This window comes from Hypanus sabinus, chromosome 9, assembly GCF_030144855.1.
Source record: "Hypanus sabinus isolate sHypSab1 chromosome 9, sHypSab1.hap1, whole genome shotgun sequence".
In the NCBI taxonomy this organism is placed as follows: domain Eukaryota; kingdom Metazoa; phylum Chordata; class Chondrichthyes; order Myliobatiformes; family Dasyatidae; genus Hypanus; species Hypanus sabinus.
Genome location: NC_082714.1, coordinates 32,046,081 through 32,063,962, shown reverse-complemented (window position 1 = coordinate 32,063,962; position 17,882 = coordinate 32,046,081). Strand labels below are relative to the sequence as shown.

General features: G+C 39.2%; 1 protein-coding gene across 1 annotated transcript in view; it reads left to right on the top strand.

Moving 5' to 3' along the window:
* The window catches only part of abat (4-aminobutyrate aminotransferase), a 184,017-nt gene that overhangs the window by 37,959 nt on the left and 128,176 nt on the right, over positions 1-17,882 (top strand). Inside the window, exon 2 of the mRNA XM_059979437.1 lies at positions 4,995-5,101. Within this exon, the coding sequence (XP_059835420.1) occupies positions 5,032-5,101 (70 nt within the window). The 5' untranslated portion in view covers positions 4,995-5,031. The remainder of the gene's footprint in view (positions 1-4,994; positions 5,102-17,882) is intronic.

Here is a 17,882-nt window from a genome sequence, read left to right as displayed (position 1 = left end):
CTTCAGTGATTGAAGCTTGGTCCAGAACTGCCAACTGCACATGAGATGACTTTCCATATATCGTACCTGAACCCTTTGAATCTCATTTGGTCACCAGGCCTGAGTGCCACTGATCTGGCCCTCAGCAGATGATGGATCTCACGGTTTATCCAGGGTTTCTGGATGGTGAAGACTCTAAATGATTTTCAGGGGACACAGTCATCTACAACTGTTTTTCTTAAAGGCTCTGTCAACCGTGGTGTATTCATTTAGGTCCCCAAGTCCTTGAACACAGCCCAGTTTACCAACTTGAAGCAATCCCACAGCTGCACCTCTGCCTTCTGCACTTATCTCTGGAGCCTCAGGCTATGTCCACACTACACCGGATAAATCCCTAACCAAAGCTTTTTCTCTTCGTTTTTATCCTCCATCCACACTAAAATGGCATTTTCGTCCCCCGAAACCAGAGCTTTTCAGAAACGCTCTCCAAAGTGTGTAATTTTGAAAACAGCGGATTGGCCAGAGCAGTGTGGACAGGGTAACCGGAGAAATCTGAAAACACTGACAGACAGCAGCACGCTATTTCATTGTTTTCTTGTACACAACCTAACAATTTCAGAACAGACAGCAATGAGAACTGAAGCCAGTAGAGTTAGAAATGTCCTCACCAAATACTTTGACCCATAACTTACTGAACAAATAAGTATACTCACTTTGCCCAGTTTCCTGTCCTTGTTTGTATGAAGGTGTTTACCTATTTATGCAAGTACTTCTCTGACAATAGATGTGCAACAGCCTAATATAACATTGTATGGAAATACAAGATAATACTGATACAGACATGTTTTACGCATTTAACGAGGTGCTTTATTAATGCAACAGAATTCGTCAGTTTTTCATTGTTCGTCATCAGCTGGGTCATACTGTCCGTGAACTCCCTGTCGGTTGCCTCCATACGCTTCAGTATTTGTTTTTTTTTACTTTTAAGTCATCCTGCGCGAGAGCCAACAGCTGTCCATCGTTTTAAGTTTTTCTAGACTGTAACTGCACAAACACGCTCTTTCACGGCGAGATTCAACACCAAACGTGTCGCTTGTTTTCGGTGGATGTGTCCTGCGCATGCGCAGTAGGAGGAGATTCGCCGAAATCTCTGTTTCAATGTGGACAGAGAGATTTTTTTAAATGCCTAGTGTGGACGCTTATTGTTTTTCTGTGAAACCGGTGTTTTCAAAATTATCTGGTCTAGTGTGGACATAGCCTTCGTCTTTAGCCTCTTCATGTATGCAAGTAGAAGGGGACAGCCAAGTGATCAGATTTCCCAAATTGCAGTCTAGGCATGGAACAATGGCATTCCTAATAGTAGTATAGCTGTAATCAAGTGTATTGAGAGCCATGGTGCTGCTGGTTATATACTGATGGTAATTGAGCAGAGATTTCTTCAACCAAGCCTCATTGAAGTCCCTGACAATGACTTGATATGCATAGGGGTGGGCTGTTTCTTGTTTGGCGAAGGCAGCATTTAATGTCTGATTAATGTCAGCTTTTGGCAGTATGTAAACTGTGGTCAGGATCACAGAGAAGAACTCTGTTGGTAAATGTTCAGCCCACAACTATTTTCATATTTTTCTGTCTCATTTTCTAAATTTAAAATATATTGAAGTAGGATTTCTGTGCATCATGTCAAATCAAAAGAAAAGTTCCAAACCTTGTCAATAATTTACTAAAAATTAAAAACCAAAATTGTGAGGCTGAAGTATTCATCCTCTTTGTAATTTCTATAATTTTCTTCAAATGATTCAAAGAGCTCAGTTTATTATCGGAGAAAGTATACAGTTTACAACCTAAAATACCTATCTTCGCAGCCATCCATGAAGAAACCCAAAAGAATGAATGACAGAAAAATGTTAGAACCCAAAACCCCTTCTCCCCCAAGCAAGCAGCATCATCAACGCATCAACCTCAGGTGTAAATACTGTATATTACCTTACCAACTCACCCAATCCTTTGATGTGGAAAATTGGAGGATCACTTGTTTTCAATTAATTCATAAGAATAAATAGTCCCTCTCTCTTTAAGATCCAACAGTATGTTAAATTTTCTACAGACCAAACCAAAATAAAGACAAAGGATCATTGAAGACGAGTCAGGATAATGAGAATAGAGAAGCAGAAATCTGGGAAGGATACAAGACCATTTCAAAGACATTGAACATCCCTTGAAGCTCAGTGCAGTCCATCATGAAACAGTGTAAAGAATATGAAATCACAGCTACACCACCTAGGTCAGGCCACCCTTTGAAACTTAAATCTCCAGAGAAGATTATCATTTAAAAGAGCGGCTCCTGTGACACCAACAGTCTCTCTGAGGGAGCTGCAGAAGTCAGTGACTGTAACTGGAGATGAAGTTCATGGCTCCAAAATTTGTAGTGTCTTACACAAAAAGTCTATTTATGGAAGAGTGGCAAGAAAGAAGCCATGGCAAAAAAATGCATATCCTTGCCCGTAAAGACTTTGCAAAGCATCACTTAGAAGATACAGTAAAGACGTGAAAAAAGGTCTTGTGGTCAGATAAAACTGAAGTGGAACTTTTCGGCCTCAACACTAAGTGGTACGTGTGGTGTAAATCTAATATTACGCATTAGCCAGGTAACAGGTTCCTTATTTTAGAATATGGTGGAAGTAACATCATGCTATGGGGATGCTTTGGAGCAGCAGGCACTCAAAATCTGTTTAGGATTGTTGGCAAAATGAATGTTGCTAAATCCAAAGACATCCTGGATAAAAGCCTGCTAGCATGTGGCAGAAAGCTTAAACTGTGGAGCAAGTTCGTCTTCCAGCAGGACAACGACCCAAAGGACATGGTTGCCTGAGTGGCTCCAAATGATGAAAACCAATGTCCAGTCAGAGGCCTGGCTTTAACCCGATCAAACATTTCTGGCAAGACCTCAAGATTGCCGGTGACTGCCGCTCCCCAACTAACCTGGCAGAGCTAGAGCAATTTTGCAAGGAGGAATGGGGAAATCTTGCTCCATCACGTTGTGCAAAGCTAATAGAGATTTATCCAAAAAGGCTACTGGCCGTAACAGCTGTGATAGGTGGTTCAACTAACTACTGAGCAAAGGTGGATGAATACTTTTGAAATGCTGACATCTCAATTTTTGACGTTTTAGTTCTTCATGCTTTACAATTTTCCATATTTTGGGGGCCCTACTGTGGGGGAAAAAAGAGCAGGTGATTCACAAATAAAACCTCAGTTAAGTTGATCAAAGTCCCTGGTTATAATGCTCATTTATGTGAACAAGGGGTTGAAGGGGTGTGAGTACTTTTAAAAGGCACTGTAAATCAAAGACGTAGCTCATAAATCATAACCCTTGTGCACAAGTCAAAGAATTACTGTAAACATTTAAATTAAATTCAATAAATTGGAATTTAATTAATATTAAAATGAAAGTCACATGAATTTGAAATGGAGATCTATCAAAAATGTAAATTTGGTACAGTTGCTTCATTTACCTTTCAAGACTGCTGGAGTTTTGAGTTAAAGCTTGAACTGTTACTGCCTGAAATCAGTACAATGGCCTGATTGATATCCTGAATAGCTGTACAGGACAAATCTGTGAAAGCTAGGACATCGCAGCAGATTTAAGTCAGCTAAACAATAATGCAGATTATTTCCTGTTGGCTCTTCTACCTTTTATAGTGACGAGATGCAATATATTTTATAACATGTATAATATTACTTTTATAACATTAAAGAAAGCAACAATGGTAATTAGAATATAAAGAAAGGTAGATTATCATTTAAATGAGTTGACTCTCATTGAAGAATGCGAAAACAAACAGTAACAATGATTTTTATGTTGTGGATAATGTTCTATTACGTCTGATCAGAAATTGTGATTTTCACTGTGCCTGAATTTTTATGAGCAACTGCATTCCATAAGAGATTGTATCCATTGCCAAGCAACCCTTTTCTCAGCACCTTTAACAATAATCCTTTCATACTTCTCGCTCAGTTTTGGCTTGGTTGATTAAAAATATCTCTAACAGATTTGTTTGAGCAATATACTTTTGGAAATTGTTGTCTGATAGTTAAACGGTTACGTAAAGAAACCTCACAGGTTCAATGGCATTCGTGTGATGGATTCCTGAATTGCTCCAAATCTGTGGTAAGCCTGGGATTTAGAAGTACCAAAAATTCCTATTTTCTGGAACTCTTTGAATTTAGCGGTTGACTGGCAGATTTTCTGCGCCTTTGTATTTTATTAATTCCTCAACCTACTTTTGATGCACTTCTTCAAAATTTCACATAATAGTGTTTAAGAAATTCAGTGAACCACTTGAATTTCATAGGATTTCAAGAACAGGGCACTGAGCTTAGAAGTAATATGGGAAGTAGGATCCCATTAAACAATTCTTCCTCTTTATTTTCCTCTGTAGATTAAGGTTTTCTGTTTTCCTGTTTCTTCAGAGAAGTATTTGTATTTGTTTTATCGTCTCTTTTCAATAAAACTTAATTTTTTGAAATTAGAAATTAGGTGAAGCAATATGATTTTCCATATTGTTTCAAGGAAACATTGTTGAAGTGAAAATTTCTGTGTAATTCTCCGTCCAATTTTATTGTTCAAGAGAAAACATGGCAGCAGGCTGATGGACTCTTCCACTGGATGTCATTGATCTGTTTTGTTTTGTAATGAGACATCACAATCTACCTCATTATGACATTGCAGGACATTATCTAATCTGGACGAATCTCAGAAAAGTATCAAGGTTGTATAATTTATACAAACTTTGAACTTTGTACTGCATCAGTGTACTGTTGTGATGGATTCAGCTGTATGAACTATGCAAGGGAAGTTTTCAGTGTAACTTTGTGCATATTTGTTTGGGTCGCAAAGCTGTGTGGTAAAAATAACAGTTTAACTTCACTACCAATGACCATAAAACATCACTCATGTAATGCCTGATTACATAAGGACTGCCTATTAAAATTGATGCTTATTTTCTTCTGTGCAGAGCTGTCAGCAGAGAGTCAAACCTTCAGAAACTTAAGATGGCTTCCACTGTGCTCTCTCGGCAATTAACTTGCATGTTGCAACAAAATCTGAAGTTTTCTCTGCCCCGTGAGTATTCTCCTCAAGAAATTATGTGAGATGTACAAAATGTTATCCTTTTAGTCTCTACATGAAGATGTTTACCTCACTGCAGTGGGAGCTCTCTCAGCCATTCATTCTTCCAGTGTATTATGCTTCATCATGAATGACAGAGCAGGGAAACTATACAGAAAGACGCTCGGGAAAAAACAGGGCATAAAATCAATTCTTTAAGGATAAGCGGTTGGGTCCTTTTGCCTTTTGTAGGTTGCTAAGCAGCAGAAGTAAATAGAAACTCTGTCACCTTACTCTAATCACAATACAGCTTCTCAGAATGCCAAAGAATCTAGTAACAAATACATGGATCTGCAGTTTGTTTTCAAGTACAGTTTCGCACCCAATCTTAAGATATTGACATCTTGAGTAGTTGCTTAACATACCCAGTTATTAGTTCTGAAGTTTGTCTTTAGTTAATAAAGAATCATTTTAATTGTATAGCACCTTCGTGAGGTGACTCACCAAACTGACTTGCCAGAGTGCCGGTTCAAAGCAGACACTGAACCAAGAGCAAGTTTTGAATAAGCAAATAAAGTTAATTGTAGAAGACAGACTTAAAGTGAAGGAGTAAGTTGAAGGAATTTTGAGGAATTCCAAAAAAAATGGGCTAGTGGATTTTTAAAACATTGATAATGTCTATGAAGTGCAAGTTCAGATAAATGCACCATTTAGCATTAAGTTAAGAATTGTTACACTTCTGGTAGTTTAAAATTATACTTTTCTTCCATTTACCGATTGTTATGCTATCCTGCAGGAGATATTAAATCATAGCCCACTTCCTTGGCCTTTAGCACATCAGAATGACCTGAAATACATGAAATTTGTGGTTTTTGTGGCAGCAGTACAGTGCAAAGACATAAAATTACTATAAGTAACAAAATAATTAGTGCAAGAAAGGGATTAACCAGGTAATCGTTATTGGTTTATGGACCAATCAGAAATCAGGTGATGGATAGAAAGAAGCTATTCCTCCTGGGGGTGAGCTGAAACAACTAACACCTATTGGTCAACTGACAAACTATCCCAGGCTGACTTACATTGATTGGCCATTTCAATAGTCATGCTTTGGAATGTACTGTTGAGTTTTGAGATTTTTGTAGTTATGTGTTGTACTGAATAAAGGTTTTATTTCATATTCCCGCTTTATTCTCTTTCCTGGCTCTGGCCGTTATCAGTCGTTATAGACAAGTGAACACAACAAATTGAAAATGAGATGTTGATGCTGAGATGCATCCTAGAATGTGCTGGGACACATCAACAGTGATGTAACCTGGGGTCATCAGGTGTTTCAGGTTTTTCAACATCAGATACCTTCACCCAGGTGACCCAGCTAGGGTTGATCAGGCCCCAGCTTTTGTCTCAGCAGCAATGGTCCACAGGTCACACCTTTTGATCCATAGCCATCTGGAGACTTGCTCATTTGTGGACTTCAGGCCCTGACGCTACAGACATTTGCAAATAGTTCCTGGCCTAACAGGAATAAGACCTTGATATGACTCTACAAAACTGTCACTCAAAAATGTCAGTGTTTTATCACCTGGAAACAAGATTCCACCATGGTTGAGGAGAACCATGTCATTGCAGTTTCCAATAGCCCAGACGTCATCTGTCAGCAGGTTGCCAAGTGGCCAAACTCAGCTAGTTGGAACTGTGATGCGAGGCACTAGGTAAGAAACTGCTGATACAAGAAACACATTTGCAGCAGATGCTGTCCTTCAATGTCTTCTAGGCCAGTGAAACACAAGGACAAAATGTATCAAAACCCATCTAAATCTACTCGGAGTTTAATGGTCATGTTTAAAGTTGACTTTCCCCCAGGACACAGTACAGTAGCATAAGAGGTATTGAACTCATCTGGGAATGGATCATCACTTCCATTCATGATGTCAGGTTTCACTTTGACAAAAGTAATGGCCTACAAGCCCTGCCAGAATTGACGTGCATTCAATTCCATCTCTAATTGTTTTTTCAGACTTCTTGTATAGTTCTGGGTCACTGGTCTTGAATGCCACAGATATATGCCTCAGCTTACTACAAGCCACCTGGTTCATTCAGTGTTTGGATTGGGTATTTTTGAATACCCAAACCAATTTTTTATTTTTTGTCATATTGGGTATTGTTGAAATTCTAACATGAGCAAAGGAAGGTCTTTGGTTGAATAAATAATATCCTATTACATCTGACCAGTCTGCAGTTTGTGACAGCAAAGCTCCCAGACGATCTACCAACAATGGTCAGGGAATTTATCATAAAAATGTTATCACTGCGCCAAATCCCTAAAAGGAAAAAGAAATCCATGCCCTTACAGCAGATACCTCACACATCTCACTTTTGAGTAACTTCAAATTAAAGAGCTTCCCAACAATTTTACACTATTTAAATGCATGCTGGAGTAAACATTCTTCAATCCAAAAATGTTCATAAATATTACAAAAACAGTTGAATAAGAGCTAAGGCAATGGAAATTAATTTAAATCATGCCAGAAAATTGGCAGCTGTATGAACTGTCTGGTGGAACTGTGTACCTTATATGCACCTGTATTTTGGTTAAGGTTAGCCTCTCACACTCTTCCCTTCCCCAGAAAATTTGCTGTCTTGTATCTTTCCTGTCCCACAGTTTTACAAAAATGATTTCATGTCGTTGCCCAGGCCAACTTGCGTGACACTTAATGCCACAGACATGAGCACTCAGTGGACACATGAGCTGTTTATTGATGCATTCTTTAAACAAGCCTGAAGAGAAGGTGCAAAGTGAGACAATGGCAGGTTTAACTGTGGGGTCTTGCCTGCCCCCTGCTGTTTGGTTCCCTTCCTGAAGTAGAGTGACAGGCGGCAGTAATCCACCAAGAATTCCATGTTGATGCAAGCCATTTCTAGAGAGAGGACTTTGGTGGAAGTGAGGAGGAGAGCATCTAATCTTTATATTTGGGGCCTGAATAAGCTTTTCTTCTTCTCTGTACACCAAAGGAAAGTAAAATATTACTTTAAACAGTCTTTGATCCTCTTTCTGCTTTCTTCACTAAATATTACTGAGTGAATTTTGCAACATGGGTTTGATGGCATAATGGAAAACTGATCTGGTTGAAACCTGATCTACTTGTATTAAGAAAGACCTTTAATCATGTGATTTCAATATTGATTTGTAATGCAGAATGACTACTTTAGTGTGGGACTTTGACAAGCACTTTGCCTATTTTAACAACTGCCAACCTACAGTATTTCTGCCAAAACAGTTCAATTAGTACTACTGCAGCTGCCTTTCTTCAGTTCAACGAATCAGAGCCAAATTGATATTGACTTGCAGTCTGAGATTTTGGTACCATTTACCATAGCATAGACAATTCTGTAGACAAGTTTGGAGATCAGGATCATTGACCAAAATACATAAGTTTAAATTTCACTATGGCAGTTAAGAAATTGAAATTGAAATCCAAGTAATTGAATAACTTGTTACAAAATAACAGCATGTAACAGTAACCATAAATGTATTTGTGTAAAATTCATTTTGTTCACTGATATCTTTGAAGGACAGAGGAAATACTTTTTAGACAATTTGACCAATGCAGTTCTTTTTTTTAAACAAACAGTTAAGCATGGACCTTTAATGCCAGCCTTACCAATGACATTCAAATCCCTGATCTCCTTTTTTTAAAGTTATTGCTGCCGATTTATCTCCTTTCAAAGCAGAACTTTTTGAGTGGGGAATCTTTGATCTATCTTCCCAATTAATCTGTGCAAATACAAAAAGGAAAAGCAAATAGTAAATAAATAATATTGAGAACATGAGTTGTAGAGCCCTTGGAAGTGAGTCCATAGGTTGTGGAATTAGTTCAGAGTTGAGGTGAGTGAAGTTGTTCACTTTGGTTCAGGAGCCTGATGGTTGAAGGGTAATAACTGTTACTGTAACTGTGGGAGACGGTACTGGAATCTGGATCAAAAAGCAATCAGTTGGAAGAACGAGCAGATCGACCAGCATCTCTTGGAAAAGAGGAATGCATGGAGCTGCTGTTCTTTCAACAATTCCATTCACTCACACATGTACTGCTCAACCTGCTGGATTCCTCCAACAGATTGTTATTTTTAACTCCTACTCCTGGTAATAAGGAGTTTTTAACCAAAGACATACTGGTTAGTAGGTTAATTGGTCGTTGTAAATTGTCCCATGATTAGGCTAAAGTTAATTTGGGGTTGCTGTGTCTTGAAGAGTCTATTCTGCATTGTATCGCAATAATAAATAAATACATTAAATTATAAATGCTTTAGCAGCAATATAAATACATAATTTTTTTGGAAATGAAGTTTCTAATCTTGACAAGGATGGGGTTCATGAGTAGAGCGAAAAATTTGGTCAAAAAAACTGGAAATTTGAATTGCCTTACATATTATGGAGTTTAAGTTTGCACTGAATACATTATTTGACGCATCTGGATTAACAGGTTTGGCTGCCACTCTGTTGTGGAGCTGTTTGCTAGTACAAGGGTGTGAGTTTGATCCCTAATCTCAATGGTCGCACCCAGCACTTCCTATTCCTTAATCTTACCATTTTATTACCATTCCTTAATCTAACCTTAATCCTGATGGTGGGGATCAATAGGTGTTGTTGGATCTAAAGCACAATCAGTTGTCTAATCCCAGTCAAAAAGGAAAGATTATCTGGGAAAACTCCTTTTGACCGAGTATTAGTACTATAAAATCATGCACATTCTCACTAAAACTGCTGAATTTTCTGCTGTGTAGAAAATCCATCCACCAGAGTGAGACTAGTATATGTAAATTATCAGTATAGAAAATAGAAATCTACAACACATTACAGGCCCTTTGGCCCACAATGTTGTGCCAAACATGTAACCTACTCTAGAAACTCCTAGAATTTCCCTAGCACATAGCCCTCTATTTTCTTTAACTCCGTGTACCTATTTAAGAGGCTCTTAAAAGACCCTATTGTATCCGCTTCCACCACCGCCACCAGAAGTGCATTCCACACACCCACTACTCTCTGTGTGAAAAACTTAACCCTGACATCCCCTCGGTATCTATTTCCAAGCACCTTAAAACTATGCCCCCTTGTGTTAGCCATTTCAGCCCTGGGAAAAAGCCTCTGGTGATCCATACGATCAATGCCCCTCATCATCTTATACACTTAAGCATATCTAATGAGTTGGCTCTCTTCTCTCACACAACCTCGGTAAAATCTGGAAAGCTTGAGGTTGGATTTGATTTTGTTTTCAGAATTTTTTATTTTTATTTTCACAGCCAATCTAGAAACTTGCATAAGAGAGCTGTGAGGGAACTAGCAACAGGAAAGATTGCTGGTAATATGATTTTGAATGGAAACAAGAGGCAGATTTTGAGCAATTCCAGTGAAAGTCTTACATATTTTACTGCATTCTGCTTGGTTGTAAGCAACTATTTTAGTAATGCAATGATCCTTTGGTTTAGTAGGGTCGAACAGATGCAATTCCTGATTGAATGGGACTTCATTTACTTTATGAACATTCAAAATATTTGGTAGTTTACAGAGCTCTCCATGGAAATCCATATGATTCTGCATGTGCCCTAATCATTTCAAATGAAAGGTATAGTGCCTGCCCCCTGTTTCTTGGTTGTATTTTCCCTGACTACAGGAACAAAGTTACCCGCTGCTTTCTGTATGGAGTTTGTACATTCTCCCCATGACTACATGGGTTTCCTCTGGGTGCTCTGGTTTCCTCCCACAGTCCAAAGATGGACATTATGTAGGCAGAAGTGAATGGATTCATTAGGCCTGTCCCTGTCCTCTGTTGTTCTGTGTTCTACAAGAAGATGATGAAAGGTATTATATCAATATACGTATGCATGCTTTTTGTACTTTGTAATATTGTATTATTAAATTCTTTTTTTAACAAGGACTCAAAATAATTCAGTTCTTAGTTTCTTTTGAGGAAAAACCCCTTAAATGAATTGGTAAAGATTTGTAAATATAGTACAGATGATTTTGAGTTTGCATCTTATACAGCTCATTTAGTTTTTAATATTGGGTGTGTGTACTCCATTAAGGATGTAGCATGTAACTAAATATTGCAAGACTGTTAAAAAAGTCTTCAGAAAGATTTCCTATGTAGGTGTGGCCTTCTTGTTTTAGCGAGTGAGAAACATTTTCTCTTGCCCTTTGCCCTCTGACCCTCTCACCTCTGTAAGTTCTTTTGTTTAATTAGTAATTTAGTTCCAGGATCTTGGAAAGTGTTGTTATCGTCCAGTTTACTAAAAAGCCTTGTGCTTCAAATAGATTTATGGAAGCTTGGAACTAGTTAATCTCCAGGACATTGTGGGGGGGGGGGGGGGGATAAAAAGGTCTGTCAGATAATCATTTTGGGATGTTTTGAGCTTCTGGCACAGAAGCAAATTATTTGGTCCAAATGGCATGTGCCAGCAGTCATTCTCCATAACTACCTCTTTGGGCTGTTCAATCAACCTGTATCATTATATCTTTCTACTCCTTACTCACTCGTACTTTACTGTTTAATATATGCTTACCATTTGCCTCAATTACTACTTGTGGTAGAATTTCACAAATTAAGTCTGGCTGAGAGCTGGCTTTTGTGGTGTTCAACAGAAGGTTAATGATCACTGCGAATGACGCCAATAATTGATTTCTACATGGATGCTAGGTTCCCCCATAATTGAGAATGGGGATACAATATTTTTTATAAAGACTAGTTATATGTGTTATATGTACATTGAAAGGTACGTGAAATGAGCCTTTTGCATAAAATCAAACCAGCAAGGATCGTGCAGGGCAATCCACAAGTGTCATCACTCTTCTAGTGCCAACTTAGCATGCTAACACATCACTAACCCTAACTATACATCTTTGAAATGTAGAAGGAAACCAGAACACATGAAGAGAACCCACACAGTCACAGAGAGAGCTTGCAAACTCCTTATCAACAGAGGTGGGAATTGAACCCCAATCTTACAGCTGGCGCACTGTAAAACATTACACTGACTGCTACGTTACACAATGCTACCACCTTAGCTTCTCCTGTTAATGTGAATCACAATTCACATGGATATGGAAGCTCTATAGAATTCTGAATTTTGTTAAGGAAGCATGAATTCTGAAGAAGGACTTAGATTAGGAGAATGAACAGAGAAATGGCAGATGGAATACAGAGTAGGGAAGTGTACGGTCATACACTTTGGGAGAAGAGATAAAGGTGTAGTCTTTTTTTCTAAATGGAGAGAAAATTCAGAAATCAGATGTGTACAGGGCCATGGGAATCCTTGCGCAGGATTCCCTAAAGATTAGTTTGCAGGTTGAGTCAGTGGTAAGGAAGACAAATGCAATGTTGGCATTCAGTTTGAGAGGAATAGAATATAAAAGCAAGAATGTAATGCTGAGGCTTTACAAGCCATTGGTCAGACTGCACTTGGAGTATTGTGAAAAGTATTGGGTCCCCCTATCTAAAAAAGGGTGTGCTGGCATTGGAGAGAGTACAGGGGAGGTTTGCTAGAATAATCCCAGGAATAAAAGGGTGAACTTATGAGGAGCATTTGATGGCTCTCTGCCTGTACCCGCTGGAGCTTAGTAGAATGAGGGGAGATCTCATTGAAACCGATTTAATGCTGAAAGACCTTAATAGAATGGATCTGTGGAGATGATGTTTCCTATAGTGGAAGAGCATAGGACCAGAGGGCACAGCTTCAGAATAGAAGGACATTTCTTCTGAACAGAGATGAGGAGGAATTTCTTTAGTTGGAGAGTGCTGAATCTGTGGAATTCATTGTCACAGACAGCTGTGGAGCTCAAGTCATTGGGTATATTTCAAACAGAGGTTGATGGGTTCTTGTTTAGTAAGGGAGTCAAAGGGTACGGAGAGAATGGGGTTGAAAGGGATAATAAGCCAGCCATTATGGAATGGCGGAGAAGGCTTGATAGGGTGAATGGCCTAATTCTGTTGCTTAGGGTGTTATAGTCTTATCTGATTAGTTGACTGGATGCTTAGTTCATGCCACCATCCGAGACTTGGCTTTTTTCATCACTACCATCAGGATGGAGGTGCAGGAGGCTGAAAGCCCACACTCAATGTTTTAGGAACAGGTTCTCCCCTCTGCCATCAACCCATGAATATCTCCTCACTATTCCTCTTCTGCACAGTTTATCAATGTGTTTATTGCTTTGTAACTTGCAATAATGTTTATGTCTTTGCACTGTACTGCTGCCAAAACTACAAATTTCATGATATATGTCAGTGATAATCAACCTGATTCCGATTCTAAACCTAGTACCTGGCTTCTGTTGTATCATATGTACTTAACTCTGATTTCGATGTTCATCAGGTTAGCACCTTTTTTGATATACCTGATGCTGCTTCTTGCAGGTTCAGTTACATATTATGAGTTATGCTGGGTCTCCTAGCTATGTGGCAAAGGTACACTTAAAGGATGCACTGTTTTGGGCTGCTAGAGCTGTTTATCTCACTTAAGTCCATACCGGATCAATGCAGAGTGAAGCAGAGTGTGTTCAATGAAAGATAAACTTGGTCTCCAACAGCCTCTGTGTGATGTCTTTCTTGGTGAGAGACATTCAAGTGACCCAGCAAGAGAACATTCTTGGTTATTACTACTTTTAATGCTTACGCTGAATGGTCTGCACTTGAACCAGAGAGGGACCAATTGCCTTGCAAAGAAATTTACTAGTTGGACACAGTAAGATTTAAACTAGATTAACAGGGGTTGGGAGTCATGAGATAAGGCCAGCTGGAGCAGGCAGCAGAGTAAAAGGAGGGAAAGAAATCCCAATTTTAGCTACTCAAGGTTTAACAAGTAAGGCAGCATGGATTGGCTGTGAGGACTGGGATGTCATAACAGAAACATGGCTGAGAATGGTAGGACTGGCAGTTCAGTATTCCTGGATACAGAATCAGAATCAAAATCAGGATTATAATCACTGATACAGTATATATTGTGAAATTCATTGTTTTGCAGCAGCAGTACAGTGCAATAAAGATTGCTATAATACAGTATGTTAAATAAAAAGCAATGGTGTAATAAAAGAGCAAAATAGTGAAACTGGGTTCATGGAGTGTTCATAAATCCAGTGGCAGAGGAGAAGAAATTGAGTGTGGGTTCTTCAGGCTCCTGTGCCTCTTCCTTGATGGTACTAATGAGAAGGGGATTACACTTGACCATCAGATATTTCAGGTCAGAGGAGCAGGACTGAGACAGAACCACTATGTCTCTGCATCATGATTGATTAATCTGATACAATCGTCACAGCCTCTGCCATTACCTGACACCACTACCCAGCCCATGCTGTGAAATGTGTAGACACCCAGATCAACAAGTTAATGGTAGGTTCCAGGATTGGAGCTCCATGCTGGTAGGAGGCACAAGGGCCAGTCACCACATAAGCGTGCGAGTCAGCAAAACCGGGATTTGTGGTCCCCATCTTCTGAGAGTCCTGAGTTCAAGGCCTGGAGTTCAGGATCCTCACTCGCCATCATCAACAAGTTGACACCGAAGATCAAAGCCCAAATGTTGAGCAGAAGTCGAGACTCGGTGGCCAATGTTCTGAAGTTGCGAGTCTGTAAGTCCACTGGGGAATTCAAAGGCCCAATGTCTATGAGTCTGAGTCCTGGAGGTTGAAGGCCTGAAACGGCCTGTCCTGGGATTGAGGGACTATCTCTCTCTGTGCATGGGTGGTTAGGTGGGAGGGAGGAGACTGCTATTTTATTGCTGTTGTTGTTGTTGCTGCTGCTTGTGTTGTCTGTGAATATGGTGGGCATGCTATGTTACCACCCGAATTTGTGGCAAAACGTGGGTTGCCCCAGCACATCCTTAGGTTGTGTTGGTTGTTAACACAACCTAATGTTTTGATGTATACATGATAAATAAATGAATCTCGATCTGAGTCTGAAGAGGGAAGGAGGCAAAATGAGATTATGAGATGAATCAGATAGGGAAGATTAAGGAGAATCCTAAGAGGTTCTCTTAGTATTTTAGAGTAAAAATGTAGCTAGTGATTGAGTAGGCACTTTTGGAGATCAGCAGGACCATCTATGTCTTCAGCCACAAGAGATGGGCGTGATTGTTAATGAATGTTTCTTTTGATTACTCAGGAGAAATTCATGGTTGCTCAAGAAGTAAGGAAAACCAGTAGAGATGTTTTGAAGTACATTCATGTTGCCAGCAGGAGGTGTTTGCAGACATACCCCTTACAAGGTTATTATAGATTAAGGAATGCACCTTTGGTCTTTGTGAGAAGCTGGAGAGAAAATTGTGGAGGATCTTGCGGAAGCCAGTTAGCCACTTGCAAAGTTCCCAAAGACTGGAGGGTGGTTACTGTTGTTCCATTGTTTAAAAAGGGTTGCATGTAGAAGCCAGGAAACTAAAGGCTGGTTATCCTGACATCAGTAGTGAGGAAGTTACTGGAGGGAATTGTGAGGCACAGGATCTAGCAATACTTGGATAAGCTGAGTCTGACGAGGAGGAGTCAGCATGGCTTTTGTGTGTGGGAAGCTGTGCTTGATGATTCTTTTAGAGTTTTGTGAAAAAGATATCAAAAAGGTGGTGATTATAGGGATATGGATGTTGCCTATTTGGACTTTAGCAAGGTCTTTGACAAGGTCCCACATGGTAGGCTGATCTGGGAGATTATCTCCCATGGAATCCAGGGAGAATTAGTTAGGTGGATTCAGAACTGGCTCAGAAGTCGGAAGCAAAGTGTGGAGGTTAAAGGCTGTTTCTCGGAATGGAGGCCAGTGACATGTGATGTGCTATAAGGATCGATATTAGGACCCTTGATATTTGCTTTCGTAAGTGATATAGATGCAAGTGCACAAGGTATGATTAGTAAGTTTATGAATGAGGCAAGATATGGAAGTGTTGTTGATCATGAAGGAGGTTACTGCAGAATAGATTACAGGTGGATTTTGATCAGTTTGGAAAGTGGGCCAAGGGGTAGTATATAGATATCAATGCAAATAAATTTGAAGTAGAGCATTTCAGAAAGCCAAACCAGCATCAAACTTGTACTATAAATGGGCACTAGGCAGTGTAATGGACCTTGAAGTACAAGAACATAGTTCATTAAAAGCAGGTTCACAGATAGGCATAGTGGTGAAAAGGGCATTTAGCGCCCTAGACTTCATCAAGCTTGGCATTGAGTATAGGAGTTGGGATATTATACTGTAGTTGTATTAAGTTTTTGGTGAAGCCCCACTTGGAAAATTATGTACAGTTTTGGTCACAGTATTATAAAAAAGATGTAGTTAAAATGAAAGGAGTGCAGAGAAGATTCATAAAAATGTTTCCAGGACTAGAGGGCCTGAGTTATAGGAGAGATTGGCCAGGCTAGTTATTTATTCCTTGAAATATAGGCAGATAAGGGTGACCTTATAGAAATGTTTAAAATTATGAGAGCCATAGATAAAGTGATGTTAAAAGCAATTCCCCTAAGGTAGGGGATTCCTGAACCAGGGAACATAAATTTAAGGTGAGAGGGGAAAGATTTAAAAGGACCCTGAGGGTCAACCTTTTCATGCAGGGGTGGTGAGTATATGGAATGATCTGCCAAAGGAAGTGGTTGAGGCTGGTATGATCATATTGTTTAAAAAGCACTTGGATAGGACAATGGAGGGGCAGGACTTAGAGGGATATAGGCCAAACACAGGAAATTGAAACTAGCTGGTCGAGCGCCATGGTTACCATGTACTGATTGAGCCAAAGGGCCTGTATATCATACTGTATTGCTTTATGATTGTGTGCTAAATGAGGTTTCCGTGGAGTAATGTGAAAAGATCATCATCTGTAAGTTGCCTTGCCCATAAGACCTTGGATCATGTGGTATGTCTGTGTTGGTTTTCAATTCTTACCACTTTTGGCACAGTCTTTTGGGTTTGTACTGTCAGTGCGATAGGTCATATCTGAGATTGTGCCCAGGAATTAGCTGAAATGTATGGTCCTATGGTTTAGCAAAATCATCAAAGTTTTTTCTTGATGCGCCTCTGAGACAGCATCCCATTATTTTATCAAACACTCTAGATTTTAGCGTGGAGGATGTCATGGGTTTATTTCAGCTGAGTGTGTTTTTTTTTATTAAATTCAAAGATAGTCTTTTTTAAATTTAATTAATTAAATTCAAGTCCCTTAGGTGTTGCTGTGGCATTTAAATTCCTGTATGTAAGTAATTTCTAGTGGCCTCTGAGTTACTATTCCCATCATAAGAACTGTTTCCATAGCAGAACTGGTATGTTTCAGTGTCATTAAATGTGATGTATAATGCAATTTGTTGTTCTTATTGCATTAATGACCATCTGTAATGGAAGTGTGAAAGGGTCAATAAAAGCCATTCATGTGAAACAAAAAGATAGCTCTGCTTCTGAATATTTTTGTCTTGTTCTGATCTCAGCATCATTTGATGTCAGCAAGATTGTTTCATCATCATTAATAGCTTTAAAGTTCACTAGTATGTCTTAAACAAGACAAATGTCAAGTTGTTATGCACACAACAACTGTGTGCACAGACCATTAGTCCAAATTTTCAGTTGGAATTGACAAAATTTTTTCTGTCAGTTAACTCGTAAAGATTTTGCATCATATGCCCTTGGGTCTTGACCAAGTGTTCAATTTACAGTGCATAAAGATTTTTCCAATCTTGTTCCTAAAATAGATCTGCAGCTCCGAACTTGTTTTTCAGGTAAAGGTACAAGGACGTTGTTTCAAAGAAGAAATCCCCAGGCTAAACAGCCTTTTTCTCAAGGTTAAAATATAT